The sequence below is a fragment of the Malaclemys terrapin genome, chromosome 18, assembly GCF_027887155.1.
Source record: "Malaclemys terrapin pileata isolate rMalTer1 chromosome 18, rMalTer1.hap1, whole genome shotgun sequence".
Lineage (NCBI taxonomy): Eukaryota > Metazoa > Chordata > Testudines > Emydidae > Malaclemys > Malaclemys terrapin.
This window is the reverse complement of record NC_071522.1, coordinates 9,669,575-9,692,809: the sequence shown is the minus strand read 5'-3', so window position 1 is coordinate 9,692,809 and position 23,235 is coordinate 9,669,575. Positions and strand designations below refer to the sequence as shown.

The 23,235-nt window shown below is 43.5% G+C and overlaps 1 protein-coding gene across 1 annotated transcript; it reads left to right on the top strand.

Annotated features, from left to right (window-relative positions):
• The first annotated feature begins 217 nt into the window (after positions 1–217).
• NOS2 (nitric oxide synthase 2) lies at positions 218–22,859 on the top strand. The gene is made up of 26 exons (XM_054008392.1): positions 218–339; positions 1,552–1,633; positions 2,335–2,457; positions 2,537–2,685; positions 5,765–5,927; positions 6,374–6,465; positions 6,811–6,952; positions 7,562–7,701; positions 9,113–9,287; positions 10,229–10,330; positions 11,039–11,233; positions 11,777–11,859; positions 12,214–12,358; positions 13,313–13,417; positions 13,565–13,614; positions 13,730–13,904; positions 14,583–14,715; positions 15,235–15,313; positions 16,067–16,245; positions 17,100–17,263; positions 18,151–18,361; positions 18,721–18,808; positions 19,283–19,404; positions 20,182–20,330; positions 21,188–21,382; positions 22,071–22,859. The coding sequence occupies exons 1-26, from the start codon at positions 233–235 to the stop codon at positions 22,185–22,187; spliced, it is 3,465 nt and encodes a 1,154-aa protein (XP_053864367.1). The 5' UTR covers positions 218–232; the 3' UTR covers positions 22,188–22,859.
• The last annotated feature ends 376 nt before the right edge of the window (positions 22,860–23,235 follow it).

Genomic DNA, 23,235 nt, shown 5'->3' with positions numbered 1-23,235 from the left:
TGCCTCTAGGCTTGGCAGTTCATAGCCCCGGCACCTCTGGCCTTGGTGCATCAATTCTGAATGTTAAAAAAAAAAAAAAAAAAAAAAAAGTGACTTGAGCCCCAGCACCTCTTTCATTACAAATTAAGCACCGTGTATAACCTCCTTTTATTTCCTTCCTTAGGAGAATCCCCTCATTACCTAAACCAGGATTTCAGGGCTAGGAAACAGCAGGCTAATTAAAAGACCGAAAATGATGTGCCCTTGGCAGTTCCTATTCAGGCCCCAAACAGGTCGGAACACATCCCCCAAAGAGGATATCAACAATAATGTGGAAAAAGCAGTCCTGAAGGTTCACAGGTAAGATTGATCTCCTCTCAATTTCACCCTTCCTGCTTTCCTACACTCTCCCTCCTTTAAGAAGGAAAGATCATAGACGTTTCAGAGGTACAAGTAAAGAATTGCCAAAGCAATCATTTTAAAGGAGAAAGTTTGAGGGATAACTTTTCCTACAGGCCACTTGACTGCAAATTGACATAGGTGAGGTAAATTTTAGTTTTCCCTTATGAGACCTACTCACATCACTGTGACATAAAACATCCTGCCTTAAACTTTCTCTCTTTTTTTTTTTACATTGTCTCTGCTTTCTGTAATGTATATAATGGTGCAAGCGATGGATGGCGAGATCCACTCGTGTGTGTGTTGTGAACTTCGGCAAAGTTATTTATTAACCTTGTAATTGTACTAATTAGCTCCATAAAGTATTTTGGGATACATCTTGCGTGAAAGACGGTGCACGCTTCTCAAATGTCCCTCATTTCAAAGGATTTCACTCATTTTGGTGCCTACGGTCCACCAAAATTTGGTGCCTTCCCCCCTCCCAGGCTCTCCATTTTTCACTATTATCAGGGAAAGTTATTTACACCAGAAATAAAGAATCCTGAACCTGACTCCCACTGGAGTCACGGCTCACCAGTCAGAGCAAAGAACACACAATCTGGCCCTAAGATGTACATTAGCTAAAGGCCATCGCCGCCAGTCAAAAGCAGACTTTTTTGCTCCAGGATTGTCAGGCTAGCTCTCATCTTCTCAAATCTTGCATCCAAATTAAAAAAGGAAGAACAGAGTTCAAAAGTCAGGCCTTTTGCATGGACTTCCTTCGTTTCCTGTATAAGAAAGCAAGCCGTTTGCTTAATGCACCGTGAGGTTGGACCTATTTGAAAGGTTCATGCAGCTATTCCCTGAAGAAAACAAAATCTTCAACATTTTCCTTCTCTTTGTCGGTTTCCTATGACTAGTTCATAGTTGTAGCTTCTTGATGCATTTCCTTTGTTTAGTTTATAGCAGTGGTTCTCAGCCTTTTATATTCTAGGGCACAGCAATATGGAAACGGTGGCCACAACCCCGCTACCTGTTTCCAGTTCCCTTGAGTCGGGAACACATGGCTTATTGAGTTGGTATTGTTTTCAGAAGCGGTGTTAGGAATCTCCCTACTCACCCCACAAGTAAACGGTAATGGGTTAAAAACTGAGCCTCTTGTACTAAATCAGATTCTGCTTATTTATTTCAAAGCTTCATGAAAGAAGAAGCCACCAAGCTAAATGATCCGAGCAACAAACAGGATGAGATGCCGCGCATCATAACTGCAGGAGAGGTCAGTGAGAGGAGACAATCTATTTCTAACTTCGGTACTGGATGCTAAGAGGTCGCAGTGACAGCTGAGTGAAATTTTTCAGCTGAATTTTTGTGTGTCCCCCCTCTCCCCTGAGGGAGGTGGGGGGAACAGATTCAGTGACACCAAAACGTTTTGCGAATTCATGTCAATGTCACCAAATTGTTCATTTTGTGCAACCCAAAACTTTAATGTGCCTAAGGGAGTTAGATGCCCAACTCATATTCCAGTGGGATTTGAGTGCCTAACTCCCTTAGTCTCCTTTGAAAATCCCAGTGTTTATTTACAAGCGTGTCTTATTTCTAAGACCATCCAGTTCATTGTTTCCCTTGGACCACCACAATTAACACACAGAGAAATCCCAGTGAAATCTCTGGGACTACTTGCAGAGTAAGGTATTGCTCAAACAGGGAGCGTGTGAAAAATCTGACTCCTTGTTCATTTAGGATCAGATATGTGGGTAATTTCACACTCACATGCATAAGTGCTCACTTGGGTGAATAAAGTTTCCACAATCTGTCCCTTAAATCCTAATTAACTGCTTAGCAAGCAGAATGGGCCAAAGTCTTCCCTGATGAAACTCCGTTGATTGGCACTTACACCAGGGATAAATTTAGTCGAATGTTTTAATGTTACATGATGAATTCAAAGTTTATTTGTATTTTCATTTTCTCTTTGCTCAGAAACCTCCGCAGAATGGCATCCAACCCAGGAGCCAAATATCTGGGTGTCCGAGACATTTAAAAATTAAAAACTGGGAAAATGGAACCAGCTTTCACGACACGTTGCACCAGACGGCAAAGGGGGTAAGACCATGAAACTTTAATGGATAACTTTTCCTGACGGGGTGCCATTGTCATTTTTAACATTTCCCTGTCTTTGCAGGTTCTCAACTGCAAGGCCAAGGCCTGCCAGGGGGCCCTCATGAACCCCAAAGGCTTGGTGAAAGGCCCCCGAGACAGTCCAGTCCCACCGGAAGAGATTTTACCCCAGGCAATAGAATTCATCAATCAATACTACAATTCATTTAAAGAGTAAGGCCATTTTAACTTCATTCTTGAATTAATTGCTCTATCTATGGGATGTGAATGCCTCTTAGTATTCTTTCATCCTGAGCTGCAAACTCCCCTACCACACACCATCTGGTCAAACAAAAGGAACAAGAATTATGGGCTGTTAGTGAGTTAGTTGTACTAATAATATGCTGAAATGGTACATGCTATTTTTACCTGTAGGTCCCCACCCTCCTCAGTGAATATAGGAACGGACTTTATTGAGTGCTTAGTTGTGCAATCTGGTTTTGACTGTCTCAACCCTCCTGAGGCAGATGCAGCTTAGATAAGACTCTTTTTAAAAACAGTGTTACCATCCATGTATAAACAAGTCTTTCCAGGTCTGGTTTCTCACCAGGGAAAGGTAACACAGCGCTAGAGTGGAGTAACGCCCATTGAGACCAGCCTTATAATGCGGATACGGCTTTTACTTTGGCGTTGTTTTCAATGCACTCTCTCCGTGTTCTGGCACCCTTTGCTCAAGGGCGGTACATGTTATGTCAACATTTCCCATGGTTTAGGACTCCTTATAAAGTTGCTGGCCTTCTAGGCAACTCGCTGCCATCCAGCATGGCAGAGTCCTCTCATTCTCTCCCCATCAGCATGCTCAGGGGACTTTCCTAGCATCATAGAAGACGCTGTATTCTATAGTTCTCCGGATGGAGAAGGGGGGTGAGTTTACCGCTTTGGGTGAACACGTGGGAAACGCTGGAACATTTGAGTCCATCTCAAGTTCCACCATTTCAAGGCCTTAGGGATTAGTAAATACAAGTTTGATCCTACAAGATACTGAGCGACTCCTGAAGCCAGTGGGAATTAAAGCTGCTCAACACATCCAGGACTAACTCAGCACTTAACAGGATCAGGCACGAGGTCTCCTAGTTAGCTACTTTGGTGACTCAGATGCTCTTGAATTTAACACACTATTTATTTTAAATTGGCCCACATTAACTTTTATGAAAGGAGACTCTGATTTGCAGATCATTGTATAGCTGCTTCCTTTCCTCTTTTTACGCTGCCCAGACAGCAATTTTATGACTTCTAAAGTTCTGCTTTCATGGTGACGTTATGATAATAAGAAACTACTCTTTGTAGTAATCAAGGGCTTATGAAATCTCATCACATTAAACAACTTGCAATTGCTTCATCTCATGATTAGAAACAAGCACTTTCAGGAATTCCTGGCATCTTAGTTAATTTCTAAATCACTTTCTTCTTAGTCACACTCTCTTGGTCGGGTCATTGACTCAGTTTGAGTCTGGTCTTGTGTTTGATTCAGATGCAGCAAACACTTAGGCACATGCTTACTTTAACTCCCATGAGTAATCCCATTGAAATCAAGGGAATAACTCATGGGAGTAAAGCTCAATGTCTGCATACATGTTTTCAGAATCACAATCTTTGTCAACTAATAATGCAGTAAAATGTACATTTGTTACCGATGACAAATTCCCACACTAGCAGCACAAACACATGAGAGTATGGGCCAACTTTACCCCTGGTGTCATTTACATCAAAGGGAGTTGATCCCACTGCCAGATGCTGAACTCGATCCTCTGGTCCTGATTCCTTTCTCATCACACCAGTGTAAGTAACACCGCTGAAGTCACACTGACATGTGAGAGGGTGATCCAGTCCTAGGAGGCTGAAGGCCACATTTTCAGAAGAGCTCAGTGACCAGATTTTCAAAGCAGCTCAAGGCTCCTGGTAAAATCTGGCTTCATTCCGAGACCTGAGCCCTTCTGAAAACCACAGTCTCAGGTACAAACAGCTTTCACGGTCAGAAATATCCAATTGGCAAAATCTCCCTGTAGCCACTCAGAGGTGACCTCACTACTTGGCTATTTGATCTCACAGATTTACACTGTCTCACGCGCTGCCCTTGATCTTTCATCCTGGTGAAACTCGACATGTGCTCTCAGACGGAGCAGGCTATTTTCATCCTATTTATCAGCCGGCAAACCAGTTTGTCTGTGCCACGATAAATATTTCCCCAATATTGTGTCTTCATTTTCTGTGTTATCAACATAAAGAATTTGAGAGGTTAGCTTCTCTGGCCAAGAGAACTACCCAGCACCTCCTCCCTGGTGTGGCGTTTTCTACACATTTTGCTCTAAAGAAATATTTCTGTATTAAAATAATAGAACTCAGAGAAGAGATACCATTAGGCCACCTCCACCCTCCTTCTGCCAAAGCAGGATTTTTCCCACCCATGGATTTCCAGTGCTTTCATCATACAAACCTGGAAAGTCCACATCTTCCTAAACAAGTTAACGTGGGAAGCTAGGCAAAAAAAGGCAGCCTACGTTAATGTATGAAGCATCATGGAGATGGGAGCTGCACCAAGGTTAAAACATTACAGCTTAGCCTTTCCAGCACTGTTTGCTCCTGAATAAGTTAATTAATCTGCCATTCACACTCAACAAGGACAGCTCAGAGATTTGGAGGCCAGAAGGAACTAGGATGATCTGACCGCAGTTGTTATAGCAGTGGCCCTGTCTCCCCCACACTCATGCCCTGCACTTAGATAATCCATTTCTTTCCATTGCTTAAAAATACCAAGTAGTCGATCGTAACAATAGAGAAATATGGCACTTTGGGGAGAGGCGTGAGATGCAGCAGAAGGGAGATGGGACGCATGGTGGCACTTTCCTCTAGGACGCAGAGGTCTGTGAGAGGTGGCAAATATTTTCACTGTTGATGGTGTATTTTGGATAGATCTATTTCATTTCCAGGTGTTGAACTATGAGGCCAGCCCATCTATGGATATTCTCTTGCAACATCCATATGTGCCAAATAACGACTTGCACAGGCGCCTAAGTGAATCCTATGAAGCACTCTCTCTCTCTATTCTGTGGCAAAAGTTAACCCCATCTGTCTAAATCCTCTGCTTAATGGAGGAGTTCCTTATAATCAGAGTGCTTAAATTCTGCCCTCAGTTACATCCATCCACCCTCTTGACCCACAACACAATATTTCGGCAATCACCTTTGTGAACAAAATTAGTTCTGCCTAAAGCACAGCTCATTGCGTCTCTTGATGATTGTTTCCTATTCTACAGGCCACAACCAGAAGAACACCAGCAGCGAATGCAATCAGTAACCGAAGAGATAGAAACAACAGGAACCTACCAGCTGACAAAAGAGGAACTCATTTTTGCAACCAAACAGGCCTGGAGAAATGCTCCAAGATGCATCGGGAGAATACAATGGTCCAACCTACAGGTGACTGACTGATTATAGAAATCTAGGGGCAAGCAGGTCAGCAGCTTCTGTAAATCAGCATCGCGACATTGGCTTCAACAGGCCTACGCCAAGTTACACCAGCTGAGGATACGGTCTGTATTTCAGACAATGCAAACTGCTTCCTCATTCCAGAGCCAAATCAAATAATTGTATATGGTTCAAAACATCTTAAAAATCTGCTAAGCAACAGGAGGAAATGCATCTCCTGATATTACAGCAAAGCACAAATATGTTTATTGGACCCATATCGAAAGATTAAGATTAACCCTTGTTAGATGAGCTAAAAGTGAAATCCTATATCCAGATACTAGTCTAAGCCATTGCACCTTAACCTTAAATTATGATAATGAACTTCATTAGAAAAATAATTCTAAATCATCATTCCTAAATCAATTTTTTCACGTATTTCTTCTGGGAATATATAGGTGTTTGATGCACGTAACTGTACTACAGCCAAGGAAATGTTTGAACACATCTGTCGTCATCTTGAATACGCCACAAACAATGGAAACATCAGGTATGTGCTCTTTTATTCCAACTTTGGTATTCCAAACACCAACCTTTGGATCCAGATCTGGGTTTACATTCAACCCCCCCCCTCCCTCTGCCCCTACAAAAACTCTGGAGTGTCTAGAAGTTTTGGTCCCCTGTCTCCATCCTTAATTCCCCCCTTTATCCTGTATCATCATTTCTTGAAGGTTTGTAAGTTGCACAGTCCCTGGAAAATGAGGTTTTTTTAGGTTTTTGTTGGGTTTTTAATTTGTTTACAAAATGTAAATTAGCTAGTAGCGAGAACAATTTAAAAAATAATCCAGAAGCATAGGACTTGCTGTGTTTTAATGGGAGTTAATCTCTCTGGTAGATCGGCCATCACGGTCTTCCCTCAGAGGACTGATGGGAAACATGATTTCCGTTTGTGGAACAGCCAACTCATCCGATATGCTGGGTACCAAATGCCAGATGGCTCCATCTTGGGAGACCCAGCTACTGTGGAGTTTACACAGGTAAGCGTTCAAACAGAACTCAAATAACCATCCCTCTTATCTAGCTCATCTATTGGATTTTAGATATTTGTCTATCTATTCGATGTAGGTACCTTGTTATGTGGCCCTCTATATTCTATTGGTCAAAAATATTCCACAGATCTGATCAAACTCCCATTAAGGTCAATGGAAGACTTTCATTGTGCTTTGTGGACACCTTTTGTTCTGTACCTTTCTGGAGCAGGAGGGAGGAATGAGGGTGGGCGAAAGGAATGGGTGGAGCCTTGGCTCCAATGCACCAACCAGCACATCTTACCTAGCATGGGGGGAAAGGAGGGTGAAATTTATTGCTATTATAGTCCTGCAGCAAATTACTCCCTCCGTCCCAGAGCAAGGTAGGGTTGTCTCTGAGGCATCCGCCTAGGCCTACCTCTGGGATGAGGCAATTTATGTACTACCCCTTGATCAGGGAATACAATGGAGCCCTACGCGAACACAGCATGGCTTTATTGGAACAGGGGAATGTAGTCTTTAACATTAGACAGCATGTAAAGAGTTAACATGCTTTTGTCTTCAAACCCATGGGAGAAAAAAAAAACCCAACACAAAACCCACTTTCTTCACTTACAGTTGTGCATCGAGCTTGGGTGGAAGCCCAAATATGGTCGCTTTGATGTCGTTCCACTGGTTCTCCAAGCAAACGGCCAAGACCCGGAAATATTTGAACTGCCGCCAGAACTTGTCCTTGAAGTGTCAATGGAACATCCAAAGTAAGCATGCTGGATTTAGATAATCGTTTCTGTGCCGTAGCTTGACTACTAGGCTATTGTTCGGCCCAGTTTATTAGCTTGTGACCTGTGGCGGGTTCCTTTATTAGTTCTTCGTTCAGGTGAAATGATGTTAAATTAACCCAAGAGATAAAAACGTAGGTTATAGCAGCTAAGTTACATTGAAATGAATGTAGGAGAATAGCATTTTTGCAGTAAGTACTTGGGAGTTCTCATCTCTGTTTTAGTCACAGTCAGTCAAAAGTCCATTGCTTTTAAATAGTGTACAGTAGAGAGTGCTATTGTAATACACTTGTAGGGTGTGGGTCTTCTTGCACTCAACAAGCCACTGATTCACCCAAGCATTTAAGCAAGACCAACATTGTTCAGCAAAGCATTTGCATCCTGATTCAGGAAAGCACTGCTAGTCGGGACAGCCTTTAAGCATGTGCTTATGTTGGGGGAGGGATAGCTCAGTGGTTTGAGCATTGGCCGGCTAAACCCAGGATTGTGAGTTCAATCCTTGAAGGGGCCACTTAGGGATCTGGGGCAAAATCAGTACTTGGTCCTGCTAGTGAAGGCAGGGGGCTGGACTCTATGACCTTTCAGGGTCCCTTCCAGTTCTATGAGATAGGTCTATCTCCATATATTAAAGTCATGTCCAACTCAAGTGAATGGGACTTATGCACATGAAAGTTCAGGACGGGCCTGAATTGGGGCCTTAATATTAAACATGCAAGGAGTCCTACTGAAAAACACATGCTTGAGCTGGAGGGACAAGTGCTTTGCTGAATCATTGAGGACAGCAATCTACCTACGACAGCTACCAGCCAATAGACTTATTCCTTAAAATCTAGTGGTACAGGTCTGTGCTTTGGGATTGAAGGTTGAAACCCTGCTGATGACTCATGAGAGGGGCCATTATATAGAGCCAGATCCTCAGTTGTTATAAATCAACGTTACGCTGCTGCCTTCAGTGGAGTTATGCTGATTTGCACCAGCTGAAGAGCTGGTTATTGTAGGTTTCATTTCCTGGTCTACCCTCTTGCTCTCTCTGTATAATTCCTGTACTGTGTTACCTACTGTAGCATTTGCCAAATAGTTTACAGAGATTAGAGAGGAGCAACTAATTTATTCAGTTTCTCTCTATTATTGTTCTTGTCTTGTCTATTTTGTGAAGAGACTGCAAAGAGCTCAAAAATTCTTTGATGTTATGCACCAGTTTCTTCAGCAAGGAATTCTTGATTTTCACATGGCTAGTGAAAAGTTTGTGGTGAACATTTGCAAGCCTGTGTTGCATTGCCGAGTTACAGACAGGACTGTTCCTGTCTATTCCCTGATTGGCATTGGTTGTGCTCAGAAGGAGAGACAGCGAAGATTCTTAACTAACAGTTCAAAATGTTTCTTTAAAAAGGTATGAATGGTTTAAGGAGCTCGATTTGAAGTGGTACGCGCTGCCTGCTGTCGCCAACATGCTGCTTGAAGTGGGGGGCCTGGAATTTACAGCTTGCCCTTTTAACGGCTGGTACATGGGGACAGAGATAGGCGTGCGAGACTTCTGTGATGTACAGCGCTACAATATCCTGAAGGTAATCTTCAAGAGGGTTTTTAATGCACCTGTGTAGAAGAGGCAAGGAAGAGCACCAGATTTTACACTGAGCCCCGGGCAGGTTGGGCCTGGCCTCTACCAAGCGCTTTCTTAACGGTCTCACTGTTGCTAGTTCAGCTCCACTGGGGACAGCAATGGTGGGAGAACTAGCGTAGAGCCGAAAGAAATGCAAATTGATTAGGAAAGAGATGTTCATGGCAAAAAGCAAATTTAAAAACTCTTTCTGCTTTACTACACTCGTGTTATTAGTATCCCATGTGAAGGGGCGGTTGTTTTTTAAAATTGTAAGCTTTTTGGGGGGGGGGGGTCGTCTTTGTACAGCACCTAGCACCGGGGCCGTCATTACCCATACGCAAAGTACACAGCTGCGTAGGGTACCAGGAAATCCTGCGCAGCTGTGTGCTGCTCCAGCCCCTGCTCCACCTCTTCCCCATAGCCTCTGCCCCAGCCCTGCTTCTTCCTGCCTCCGCTCTGCCCCAGCCCCACCCTTACTCTACCTCTCCCAAATCCTCCCGCCCCTGCTCCGCCCCGCCTCTTCCCGCATCTGCCCCAGCCCCCATTCCACTGAGGACTGCAGCGGGGCTGGGCCTGCGCTCACTGGCAGCAGGAAGTGGAGCGACCCAGCCCCAGCCGCTGGGGTGGTTCCCTCCTGCCCCGCAAGCCAGCCCCCCCGCCCGCGTAGGGGGACTGCGTAGGGCCCCAGAATAGCCCTACCTAGCACACTGGGTTCCTGGTCCATGCCTGGAGCTTCCATATGCAATGATACAAATAATAATAGGGGACAGCTCCCCTTTAATCCCATATAACCCAGTGGGAAACCCCCTCCCCTGTCTCTGAACATCCCTCCCACACACAAATTTTGACTCAGATCTTTGTCCTGAGTATTAAATTTGTTTTTTCCTCTTTTTTTTCCACATGTAGGAAGTAGGCAGAAGGATGGGTCTGGAAACCAACAAACTTTCCTCATTATGGAAAGATCGAGCGGTGATCGAGATTAATGTTGCTGTGCTTCATAGTTTCCAAGTAAGTCAGTGACAGATACACGAAGAGACATCAAACACCCTGGGCCTGAGTCTCCTCTCCCTTGCAACAGTTTTACAGCAACCAGCCTCCAGTGGAATTGCTGTTTTACACTAGGCCCTTTATTTTCATCCCATGAATGCAGCGTATAAGGGGTAGCCATTCTTCCCCTGGGTGCCAGTTAAAAATGGGACGGGGTGGGACGTTGTGGAAAAAGTTCAATCATCCCATTCTGACTTCCTAGTGAGGTGCTAAAAGGCACCCTTTGATTAACAGCTTTGTTTCCAACGCCACTTGTTTAAGCCAAAACAAGTCAAAAGGTGGGCAAATGAATTAGAGGCATTGGTTAACTTGCTCGCCCGATGCTGGGGCAATAAACCGCAGGGGGGAAAACACTGATCTTCAGGACTATAAAGCGAGCTGCAGCAGAGCAAGTCAAGGAGCCGTCTAGTGCAGTGCCAGTCTCTAATGATTGTTAGCAATGGATGCTTCTGAGTAAGGCATAAGGTCCCCTTAATACATATTCCACCAGGGAAAAGCCTTCTATATATAACCAGTGCAGGGAGAAAAGCAGAAGGTACCATAAAGCCCACTTGGGAAGCACTGTGATGGACATGACATAAACCCCTTAGATAGTTATTGCACCTATTTGTGAAGATCCGTGACCCGGGGCACAATCAGCTTATGGACTTCTCTATACAACTCTTTTAGAAACAGAACGTCACCATCATGGATCACCACTCCGCGGCGGAGTCTTTCATGAAATACATGCAGAACGAGTACCGCCTTCGAGGAGGGTGCCCAGCCGACTGGGTCTGGCTCGTGCCTCCGATATCAGGCAGCATCACCCCAGTGTTTCACCAGGAGATGCTCAACTACGTCCTCACACCTTTCTACTATTACCAGGTAAGGGCCACCAAATGATCTCAGCAGACAACTTAAAAAACACAAAAGGTCCGTTCTATCCAGGGGTCATACGGTACTTCACACAATGGGGTCCTTGTCTGTTACTGGGGCTCCTACACATGACGATAATGCAAATAACTAAATAAGTAATATGCTGCCGGACCTAAAAACACTGTCATTCACATTAACTGCCAGTCATAGTGCCTGTGAAGTAAAATTAACTGATGGCTACATACCCTCATTGTAGGGTTTCTAATATTTTGCGGGGGGTGGGGAGGGAAGAGAAAGGCCAGTAGTTCCTGTTAAGAATATATCATTAGGAGTATACTCCCAAACGGTCATGAAAATGCACTTGGACACAACTTAGAGGCTGATCCTGCATTTCTGAAGTAGATGGGAGCAGGCTTGGGCTTGCAGAATGGATCATAGATGTAGATTCCCAAAATAATTTGACCTTTTCAAGGAATGACTCGATCTGTGTAAAACAAATTGTGTATGTATTCTTTTTAAGATCTCAAACCTGTATCTTATGTCTCTTTCCAGGTGGATGCTTGGAAAACACATGTCTGGCACGATGAGAAACGCAGGCCAAAGAAAAGGGAGATCAAGTTTAGAGTTTTGACGAAGTAAGTTGCCCTGATAAAAAGCCTAAATATTATATGTGTGGGCTTGAACCATGAAGATCCATTCCATCCCATCCAAAAGTTTGGGTGGAGGCACTCCAGTTCCAGGTTTTTGGTTTGGCTCATTACAGCAACCAGGGCCAATTGAATCATTTGGATCTGGACCCAGATGACCCACAATTTGATGCTGTTCACATCTGAAATGTTTGTTTAGGCTAATCTCAACTATATTCCCCTGGAGAATCCCCCAAGTGAATGCCCCAGGCCATCCTCCAAGTCAGCCTTTCCCCATATTTTTGTAAATCAGGTCAGAATGTTTTGGTGAATAAATGACAAGCTGCATATGACTTTTCCCAGGGCTGCGTTCTTTGCATCTACATTGATGCGGAAAACGATGGCGGCCAGGACCAAGGCAACAGTGATCTATGCAACGGAGACTGGGAAATCTGAAACGCTGGCCAACAACCTGTGTGCCTTGTTCAATTGCGCCTTCAACACCAAAGTAAGAGTCTATCCCTCTCCCTGAAACCTCCCTTGCACATCTATGCAGTGTGGAGAGAAATCTTTACCCACTAGAAAACAAGAGTTAGAAAACTCAGCACTACCAGCATCTACAAGATGTCGCAAACATTCCCTGGAGATTTTACATGCCCAAGGAATGCAAGCTCTGGCCAGAATGTGTATTTTCGGTGTACCTTGCAACTCATTCTTGGTTAGTCACAGACTATTGTTTCAATAGGAAACACTATTTTCCATCCTCTGACACCCATTTAATGGCAGTCAGTCAGTGAAATATCCTGATCCTACAACTGCAGCATGAATTCCTATCTAACACATGAAGTCATACAATTTGGATAAATGACAAATTCTCACAGTGGAGGATGACATTTATTGCATCCGTTCCTACCTGCGTCAGAGAGCTCTATGCTAACTTAGAAAGCTTCACACTTCACCTTCAACCAGGTCATTGCTGCTGTGGGGGAAAAAATAGCAGTAATTGCAGACAGATCTGAGGACCACAGTGAGGATTTATTGCTATATGTACAGCTCAGAGGCCACAGCTGAGAGGGGGGCCCCATATTGGTAGATGCTACACACGTACAAACACAGAGTCCCTTCCCTGAGAACTCAGGCCCAGATCTCAAAAAGGTACCTAGGTACCGAACGTCCATTGATTTCAATGGGAGGGAGGTGCCTAAATACAGCCGAGGATCTAGGCCTCACAGTCTAAATAGAAAAAGACAGACATGGGGTGGGAAGGGAAACTGAGGCAAAGTGACTTGAACAAAGTCACACAGTGGCAGGGCAACCAACAGAACTCATGCCCGCTGCTCTGTGAGCGAGCTCACACCACCACCCAGGTTGGGTCAGCAGTGACCTGAAAATACCGTAGCTCTCTAAAGCCGGTCCTCATTTATGCCCCATAACAATCTCTTATGAACTTGATCTCTTCCAGGTCCTCTGCATGGATGAATACAAGCTCAGTGACCTGGAAAAAGAAACCCTCCTTCTAGTCGTGACCAGCACTTTCGGAAATGGTGACTCTCCAGGCAACGGAAAGGTAACATTTAACTGAGAAATCGGTGTTAGAGCCTGATCCGAAGCCCATTAAACCCAATGGGGAAATCTTTGGATCTGGCCTGCCCCTAGAGATAATGTAAAATAAAAGTATTTGTGCAACATGAAACATTTTATTTATTTTATACAGAAATTGAAGAATGCCCTGTTCACTCTGAAAAAGATGAGCAAAAAATTCAGGTAATAGATCCTCTAATTTGCATCTGATCATATCGATTGCCTTTAATGGATCATGCTGTTCAATGAGGAGCACGAACTCGATCCTCCCAAGACTCATTGATGTCTCTTTGTGCAGATATGCTGTATTTGGCCTGGGGTCAACCATGTATCCAGAGTTTTGTGCCTTCGCTCATGCCGTTGACCAAAAACTTGCACAGTTAGGCGCCTCTCCGCTCACCCAAACAGGTGAAGGGGACGAACTCAATGGGCAGGAAGAAGCCTTTCGCACCTGGGCAGTGAATGCATTCAAGGTAACTACAGTATATAACAGCTGTCCCGAGACCTACTGCATCTATTTTTTCCTGGCTCTTCACTAGCTAAATTGTCCCTGTAAAGAAACTTGTGCGGAAAAAGCTACAACACACAATTACTACTAATGATAGGACCCAACTGCCCATTTCAGATCTGGATTTCAATGCCACACAATGTTGGGGATGTCGCTTTGCATCCAGCGTTTCGGTTCCATTCATTATAATGACAGGAACTATTTGCAAGAATGAAGATCTGCATCTAGGTTTGGATTTTGAGCTCCCCAAAGTTCAGGCGTGATTTGGGACACTGTCTTCTTTCAAAGAGCCCAGTTCTGCCACCTGGCGTATAGTTCCATTTCAATGGGATTACTTGTGTGGTAGGATACGCAGGGGGGCAGGAATCAGCCCTAACAGTTTTTCTAACCAGATCCTAGCTCAGTTAGACTGGTGCGGACTGGCAGCAATCCCACTGAAGTCAGTGAAGAAATCTAGTCACGTTAGGAATAAGTGAAATCAAAATCTGATCCGTGTACTCTACTTGATATAATGACCATGACTATTCTTAATTTGTATTGTTTGAGATGGATGCTGCACAATATTATCAGTGAACACTAAAAAAAATGGCAAATTTTAACATGAATAATCTTCAGATTTTTTTTTTTTTTTTTTTTTTTTAAGACTGCCTGTGAGACTTTTGACATCCGTGGAAAAAATAGTATTCAGTTACCCAAGGTTTACACCACAAATGAAACCTGGAATCCCAAGAATTACAGGATAGCACATGACTCCCAGCCTTTGGACTTGAGTAAAGGTACCTTCTTTTTCTCTCTCTCACTCTGCCTATTCTGCATCTCATATGCCCAGGCTTTAAGGAGGATTTAGGAATGAGATCAGCTCTGACCATGCGGGATGATCGCTTTGATGTTCTACCAAGTTGGTAGAAGCAGCAAGGCCCTGATTGAGATGGGATAATTCATTGTCTCTCTTATTTTAAGTTCTATAAGACATCACAAAAAACACCACAACTGGCAGCCATGTTGTCAGCCTCGGAAGAAAGGCCAAGGATTGAATGATCTGTTTTCTGTCATAGAAGGAGCACAAACAGTGGTGCAGTGTGTTCTCTAAATACGTTTGTTTATATAGGGTCTCATACTTGCTCATCACCATAGCATTTATCTTCATCATAGGGCAATTAACTACTCATAAAGCTGGAGATGCCTTGGGTCAAAAACAGCTCAGGACTTTTCCACAATTACATGAGGACATCTAAAATAAATTGAATCAATAAAACTTGGATTAACCATGGCCTCTTTTCCCCTCCCACCCACAGCACTTGGAAACATACACGCAAAAGATGTGATTCCCATGAAGCTCAAGTTCAGGCAGAATCTGCAAAGTTTAAAATCCAGGTATGGCACCTAGATCTTTTAGGTATTTTAATATTTGCTTTTGCTAGAAGTTTAAAATAAATCCTGAGATCCAAGCATTGCTGTCCTTGTAGGCGTTTGAGAAGGAGGTTTGAATTTCAGACCGAACAGGCAAACACCACAAAGCATTTTGACGCTAAACGTGGAATCTGACAGAAACCTTCTCCCTGATTAATTCACCAAATCCAATGTGAATTGCTAGTTAATTCAGAAAAATGTGTCCCCTTGGAGAAAAAGGAATGGAAAAAACATAACTCAAATAACTAGTTTGTAATCTTACTATAATGCAAACTGAGCCATAACAATGCACAAACAAGCTCAAAAGGATGAGTTGCAAGCATTTCCAACAACAATATTCGTGTTAGAAATAGAATCCTTAAAAGACTTCCCAGTATCCTCAAATAAGTCCCTTTCTTCCTCATTCTAAATACAGTCTTCGTACAGGAAGCCATCTGGCTTAGTGATGCAAACCATTCAGCCTTCACTGGTGCAACATGACCTTTCCAGTGGTTCATCTATTTGGGTTCATGCATGCTGATCAGAGATCTTGAAGACCTTACTCATTTTGATTAAGACGCTTAGCTTAACCAGACTGTAGTTTGATGAAGTCTCCATAAATTAACACAAACCAACGCTTGCCGATTGCCACTTTGAAGGTGTATAATTCTGCACTGTCAAAGGGAAATCCTGCCAACATAACCGTGACTCATCTGATCTCGTCTTCTTATATTTCAGTCGTGTTACCATCCTACTTAAGCTTTCCTGTGAGACTAATCAGGAAGTGCACTATCTGCCTGGAGAACATGTTGGGATTTTCCCAGGCAACCAGCCAGAATTAGTCAGTGGCATCATTGAGCACGTTAAGGATGCACCACCAACTGATCAGATCATCAGACTGGAAACCTGCAATGATGGTAAGTTGGCGGTACCGCAGCTACAGGGCAATGGATATTTTACAGATATTTTCCATAATCCACCGCAAGAGTTTTCTTTTAAAGCAAAGGAAAAAAAAACCCACCTCACTGAAATGCATTAAATCAAAATATATATTCATTGGGTTCTTCTGTTATCTTCCGAGTCAGTTCTTAGGCAAGAAGTGGTGGCTGCTAAGGGTTTTACTCTATAAACTCCTAATTTTTAGTTATTTTTCTGATGATAGGTTCTGATTTCAGTTGCACTGAAGAAAATCCACAGTAACGTCACGAGGGCTAATGGAGTGATCCTGGATTGACACAGTAACTGAGATCAGAACCTGGCTAGTGACTGCAATTACGCTATTGATACAGGGTGTTCATTGCTACATAACATATAATCAGTCTCCTAAAAGAGGTTTCCATGTCTCTCCCTGCTCTGGAGCAGAGGCTTGCTAAATGATAGACTTTTTTGCAGAGAGATGGTAGTTTAAGCAGTTCCCTTTGTTTAAAAGGAGCGTTCTATCATCATCATCTGTGATTCAGTGCATATACAGAAGGCCAGATCCTCAGCTGGTGTAAATCAACCTAGCTCCATTACAGCCTTTAACAAGCAAATTCCTCTAGGAACACCTCGCACTGCTATCCCATAGCTTTTGGTGTTGATCACCTACAACATTATCTTTCACTAGGCTTGTTTCCTTAGTAGACACTCCTCTCAACTGAAGTCTGTGTTCTAGATGTGATACATGGTTAACTGCAGGCAGCCTCCTTTCAACTGCACGGAGATGTGCACAGCACTTCCAGCTGACAGACTCCTTGGAAAAAGTGTTCTCAAGCGTTCCTTACATTTCCAGGTGGCTACTGGACCAGTGACAAGAAAATTCCGCCCTGCACGCTTTCCCAAGCCCTGACGTATTTCCTGGATATCACTACACCACCCTCCCAACATCTGCTAAAAAAATTCTCCCAGCTCGCAACAGAGGAAGGAGACAAACACAGACTGGAAGTCTTATGTCATGTGAGTGTTAGGACTTGACTTAGGCATTGAAGGGTCAGTGCCCCTCCACTGCTGTGATGAAGGCTATAGAAATGCATGGAATAATGAAGAATAGCTGTTTTCCATTTGCTGTATAAGATGCATTATTCCAAGACCATCCTTGATAATAGGAAGGATGGTCTTGTGGCTAAAGCCCAGGAGTGGGAATCAGGAAATAGTGTATGAAAGACTTCCCACAGTAGGAGATTTCCTGAGTGATTCTGGGCAGGTCACGTAGCCTGTCTGTGCCTGTGTTCAAAGGGTATAATAATACTACTTCCTTGTCCCCCAAGGGGGGTGGTGAGAATTAATTCAATTAAGGATTTTGAAGTCATCAAGTGGAAGATGTTATCCAAGGGCACTGGCAGACAGTTTGGTAAAGCAAAGAGAAGGGATTTCTGAATTTCCAACGTAGAAATAACCAGCTGAAAGTTCAAGGTCCAGATGAGTGTCTGTTGAGTTCAACAGCTGCTCAGTAGCTTTTAGGATCAGAGCACATATGCCTATGTGGATGTCTGGCAAGATAGGGCTTAAAAAAAAAAACAAAAAAATAGGCTCCCTCTTCACTTCCACATCCAGGCCCAGTCAGCCAGACGGGGAGAACAACCTCTGGGAGGTATTTCAGAGCTTCTAATTCCAGATGTTAAATTAAAAAATCCCAATGTTTCCAAACCACTCAGTCTAAGTCGAGTTTTAGAGTGGACTAAGGTTTGAGTTAGCTTCCTTTTATCCGAAGGATACCTATAATTAGTTTAACTTACCGCAAGCCTGAAACTTATTCCACAAGTGACCTTTCCAATCTCCCTGCTCCTAACCCCAATGAGACTCAAAGTTCCTTGTTCACATTTGGGGCTATGTTTGGCTTTCAGAGTTCAGAGGAGTACAACAAGTGGAAGTTTTTCAACAGCCCCACCATTCTGGAGGTACTGAAAGAGTTTCCCTCCACCCAAGTCTCCACGTCTTTTTTACTAACGCAGCTGCCTCTGCTGAAACCCCGGTACTATTCCATTAGCTCTTCACGGGACATGACGCCCAAAGAGATCCATTTGACAGTTGCAGTGGTCAACTACAGGAAAAGGGGTAATTATTATTTGCATTTATTCTTTAGTTTGATGCAATTTAGGGGACAATGATTAAGTAAACTGGATCCACCATATGGTATAAAACATACCATTTTAGCTAAGAGTTTATTTTATGTTCCTGCTCTATCAGTTGATACATGCAGAATATAAATGGATAATGAAAATCTGAAGTCTAAATAGGGAACACTACTGTTGGACTGGTAAAAAACAAAGATTAGCTGCAGGATATTAAGTTAGTAGACACCAATTTCTTTACACACCAATTTTGTTTTGATATCAGTTTAATGTCTAAAAAAAGTAGTTGAAATTTTTTGGGGGGGAAATATTCATAGATGCATTTTCCATTCCTCCTGTTAGATGGCCAAGGTCCTTTGCACCATGGTGTGTGCAGCACATGGCTGAATACGATAGCTCTTAAGGAGACGGTCCCATGCTTTGTGCGCAGGTGAGTGTACATGTCTTATAGAACGCCAATGGGAAAATATCAGTACTTAGTTCAGCTCCATTATATAACAATATCTCTAATAATAATAATATCCATACATATTGCAAGGCCACATGGTCTAATGGATTGATCGGGGACTGGGAGCCAAACACTCCTGACTTCTAACCCAACATTTTGTGATTTGACCCTATGTGTGCGCTTCTGCAAAACGGGGGTAATAACACTTCCCTACGTCAGAGGGGAATGGACAGGATTAGCGTTTTCACCATGCCTTGAAAATAGAGGGCCCGATTCTCCATCCTCTAACCACCAGATTTACCCTGGTGTAACTCTGTTGATTGCAGTGTAACAGAGTGGAAATTCAGGCCCCTCGTGATAGATAGTTGGTAAGCATTATTCAGGGAGCTTGGTGGGAATGGATTTACTCCATATGATGTTTTTCCTAACCACAGTCTCACCTTTTATTGACATTAGTGCTAGCGGATTCCAGCTTCCGAAGGACCCCGCCAAGCCCTGCATTCTGATTGGCCCGGGAACAGGAATCGCTCCATTCAGAAGTTTCTGGCAGCAGCGCCTCTCTGACTTAGAAAAGAAAGGTACAGTGGGAATTACCCCCATGAGGAGCCCTGTCCCCCCAGGGACGTCATGCATCCAGAAATGTCCATTGCATGATGCTGTTGTCACTAACTTGACATACAAGCAGCATGTAATTCATCCTCATAGCTCAGCAACATGGGGCGCTGAGGGTGGACGTGAAAGAGCTTGATATGAGAGGTGGGAGGGGGAAAAAAAGTACAAATGCTGTAAAAAGGTTTGCCTGGAAGTGCTAGCCCTGAGCAAGGAGCATTGCAGACATTCACCAACCCAGGAAGAGCTTTGAGAAGGATTTCACACACACACACACACACACACACACACACACACACACACACACACACGAGATTCAATAGCCCTGCCTCCTTCCCACCCTCTTTGGGATGCCTGATACCTTCAGTTGCACTAGCAGGTAGCAGAACACGAACGTCTCTGCCTCTTACACAAGGGCTCGTCGCGGAGAGAGAAGGTTCTTTGTGATCTTACAACCCACTTCAACAAGCAACTGGAATTTTGCGGTGTCCCTGCCTGTTCATATAAAATGAGTTGAGCTTCTCCCAGTGACATTTTGTAGAGTTAAATTATGCTGCGTGTACTTAAAGCAGAACCTCGCTCTCTCTCTCTCTCTCTCTCTCATACACACATGGTTGGAAAATAGCCTCCTGTCCTTGCATTGCATGACTAGCTGCTGAGACAACGGGGCCCTCTGTTGCCACTGTAATTGCAGATAATTGGGCTAACATTAAAAGACTAAAACAACTTTCCAATGTTGGTTTCAGGAATTAAAGGCAGCGGCATGACATTGTTGTTTGGCTGCCGGCAGCCAGACATGGATCATCTCTACAGAGAAGAAACTCAAGAAATGAAAAGAAAAGGAGTGCTGAAAGAGGTCTACACAGCCTACTCACGGCAACCCGGCCAAGCTAAAGTAAGCTTCATTCCTCTGCCCTCTAGAAAGGGGGATACAGATCCCCTCCTCCCCCACGCTAAGGGCCGAGCACTGTTTAAAGTTCGCCTTTGAAAGGGTTCAATGTTGTGTTTCTACGTGTCGTCCCTGAGTGAAGAATGCCATTTTCTTCAAAGGAGTGGAGCCAGTCTGCTCCTACTGAAATCAAGGGCAAAGCTGTATCTATCTAAGCTTTACATTATTGGCCCGTAGAAGGAAGATAACAGGAGTATCCAAATTCAAGCTTCAGATGGAAAATTGTCTGTGAAGCTAGAACTCAGTCAAAACCCCAGCCCTAAACGCCCAGGACAAGTTCAGACCTGCACATTGTACCTCTTGGGGCAGATGTTGGCTCTAATCACTTTGCCATGGTCACTGAAATGGTGCAGCCAGAAAACCAGCAGAGCAGGCGCTCTGGGAATTCCCCCTCCTGAGGAGAATCCTTGGATGGCAATAACCTGTGACACCTAAGCCACCCTCTCTCCAACTGTGGCTATAGGAGTGTGTGCCTGGCATGTCCCTATGCCCTGACAATCCCCAGCTATCTGAATGGTTTATTGGGGCTGTGGACAGCTGGGTGCAAATTAGAGCAGCCTTTGGGCTGCTCTAACTTATGTAAGGGACTGGCCCAGCCACAAGATCAGGGTAGTATAAAAGGTGGCTTAACGCCATTTCTCCTCTCTGCTCTTGGACAGACTATAGTTTGACTAGACTGAGGGAGTCAGAGCCTTAATGTGAAATTATGGGGTTGTGTAAGTCTGCTCCAAATCTAGATAACCCATGATCTCAGACAGCATTAAGTGGACTTTATTTGACTTCTCCCCCCTTCTCCTCTTAAGGTCTACGTTCAAGACATTCTTCAAAGCAAGCTGGAGGCAGAAGTGCACCAAGTCTTACATGAAGATGAAGGTCATTTGTATGTCTGCGGGGACGTGCGCATGGCTAGGGACGTTGCCCAGACGTTGAAGGAAATGTTCACAAAGAAACTGAAGCTGACAGAGGAACAGGCTGAAGACTATATCTTCCAGCTGAAGGTAGGTGTAGAAGCCAGATGTGCATGCTCACGTGCTCACTGTAGTCAGGGTTCAAGCTAAAGAGTCCCTGCGTGAGTTAAACCAGACTTCAGTGTAGTGATCGAGATGCAATGGACAGGGCAACAATTATAGGAAACAATAAATGTAAGTGTGTACATTTGTCAGACATTCTGAATTAGAATGCAAGGCCGGGTGATTTATTTCCATTTATATAAATGCACCTGTTGCGAATGCTCAGGGTGCATGTACTGATTACAGTATTCTACCCCTAAACTGATTCGCAATATCCTGCCCCACTTTGACACTGGACATTCAAAGGGGCAGGATTTGCCCACAAATAGCTATGATCGGCTTTGCAACATGACTTGAACCTCAACATTTGCAGGCTCTGTTCACCCAGAGAGGACGGGCGGTGAATTTGAGAAGGGAAGGAACACTGCACATAGATACTAGACCTGGCTGGCTGCCTTGTGTTTTTGGAATGGTGCCCAGTGACAAGAGCTACGAAGTTCAGCTTATCCTAGAGCTCTTAGGAATACATCCTTCAAAGCAAAGTATTCCTACCACCAAAAGTTCACCATCACTAGTCAGTAGAACAAACCTAAAGGAACTGAAAAATGAGCCGCCAATTTGTTAAATAATGGGAAGCCAGACTGATGTTTTTGTTCTGTCTCTCTGATTTTTACAGAGCCAAAAGCGATACCACGAGGACATATTTGGGGCTATGGTTCCACATGAGGGCAAGAGAAATGCAAGCACTTTGAAACCCACCAGCCCAAGAACCACTCAACAGTTAATGTTTTAGCCAACATTTGAACGTGTGTGATCATTTTCAAACAGCAAAGGGTCAAATTCTCCTTCCAATGCATGTCAAGGCACGCGCATACATTTGCTGGCAGAATTTGACCCTTAAAAGCTTAGCCTTAAAGAAAAAGCGACTTTTTAATGTAATTAAGCCTTTATTACTATTTATTTGTGACTTCTTTTTAATGTCTATTTTATTATAACCTTGATAATAGGTCAGGTGCAACTGATTTTTTAATGTGTGTTAGGAGAGGGTAAATGCCTGTAGTTTTTATTTAAATACAGAATAAGAGCTGCTCAAAAGGGAAATTCAGATTTTTATAAGTGATTTAGAACAATATTTTTGTGCAATGGATTGTTTATATGTGTATGTATTTATACGGATTTGTTTTAGTGTATATAATACCCCTTTAACTTGATGGTTGTGTTGCTTTTAAATGCTGGTCATGCTGATGATTTCCATTTGTAGCAAACTTCACACCAAGTAATGTAATCATTCTAAAGTTGGAATATTTGTTGCCTGCAAACTAAGAAGATGCAGTCGCAAATCCTGCTTCATAGGATGGCACTCAGATATGTCTTGCTGCTGTTACAGAGCACGTGTCAACGAGGCTCAAAAATACATAAGCACTTTGTATGTTTTGAATTCTGTATTCCCCTTTGACCGACACTGTGTTATAATAAATGATGCCTTTACAGTGAGAACACTGTGTGCTTGTGGACTAGATTTGAGTGTGTAACATACTATTGACTCAAGCTTGCAAAGAGATCTGTGCGGATGACCCACTGGACTTCAGCGGGAGCAGAATTGGGCCCCAACGAGTTTAGGGAACCCCATCACCCACGCAGAATGCTCGCCTACATGACATACATACTTGGCTCACCGTTAGAACATTCATGGTATTGTGAACCCCAAACATTTTTTAAAATATCATGTGCCAGGCCCCAAAATCATGAGCCTGTCTTCTAAAAAAAATCTACAACACAGTTCTTTAAAAAAAAAAAAAAATCTTATTTGCCTTCTGGTTTTTAACCCTCTTGGGTACCTT

Bases quoted from the DNA above. Each gene is read 5' to 3' on its own strand.
- NOS2 (XM_054008392.1), top strand. From the start codon at position 233: ATGATGTGCCCTTGGCAGTTCCTATTCAGGCCCCAAACAGGTCGGAAC. The intron at 340-1,551 runs GTAAGATTGATC...TTTATTTCAAAG, and splicing joins GCAGTCCTGAAGGTTCACAG to CTTCATGAAAGAAGAAGCCA. The intron at 10,331-11,038 runs GTAAGTCAGTGA...CAACTCTTTTAG, and splicing joins CTGTGCTTCATAGTTTCCAA to AAACAGAACGTCACCATCAT.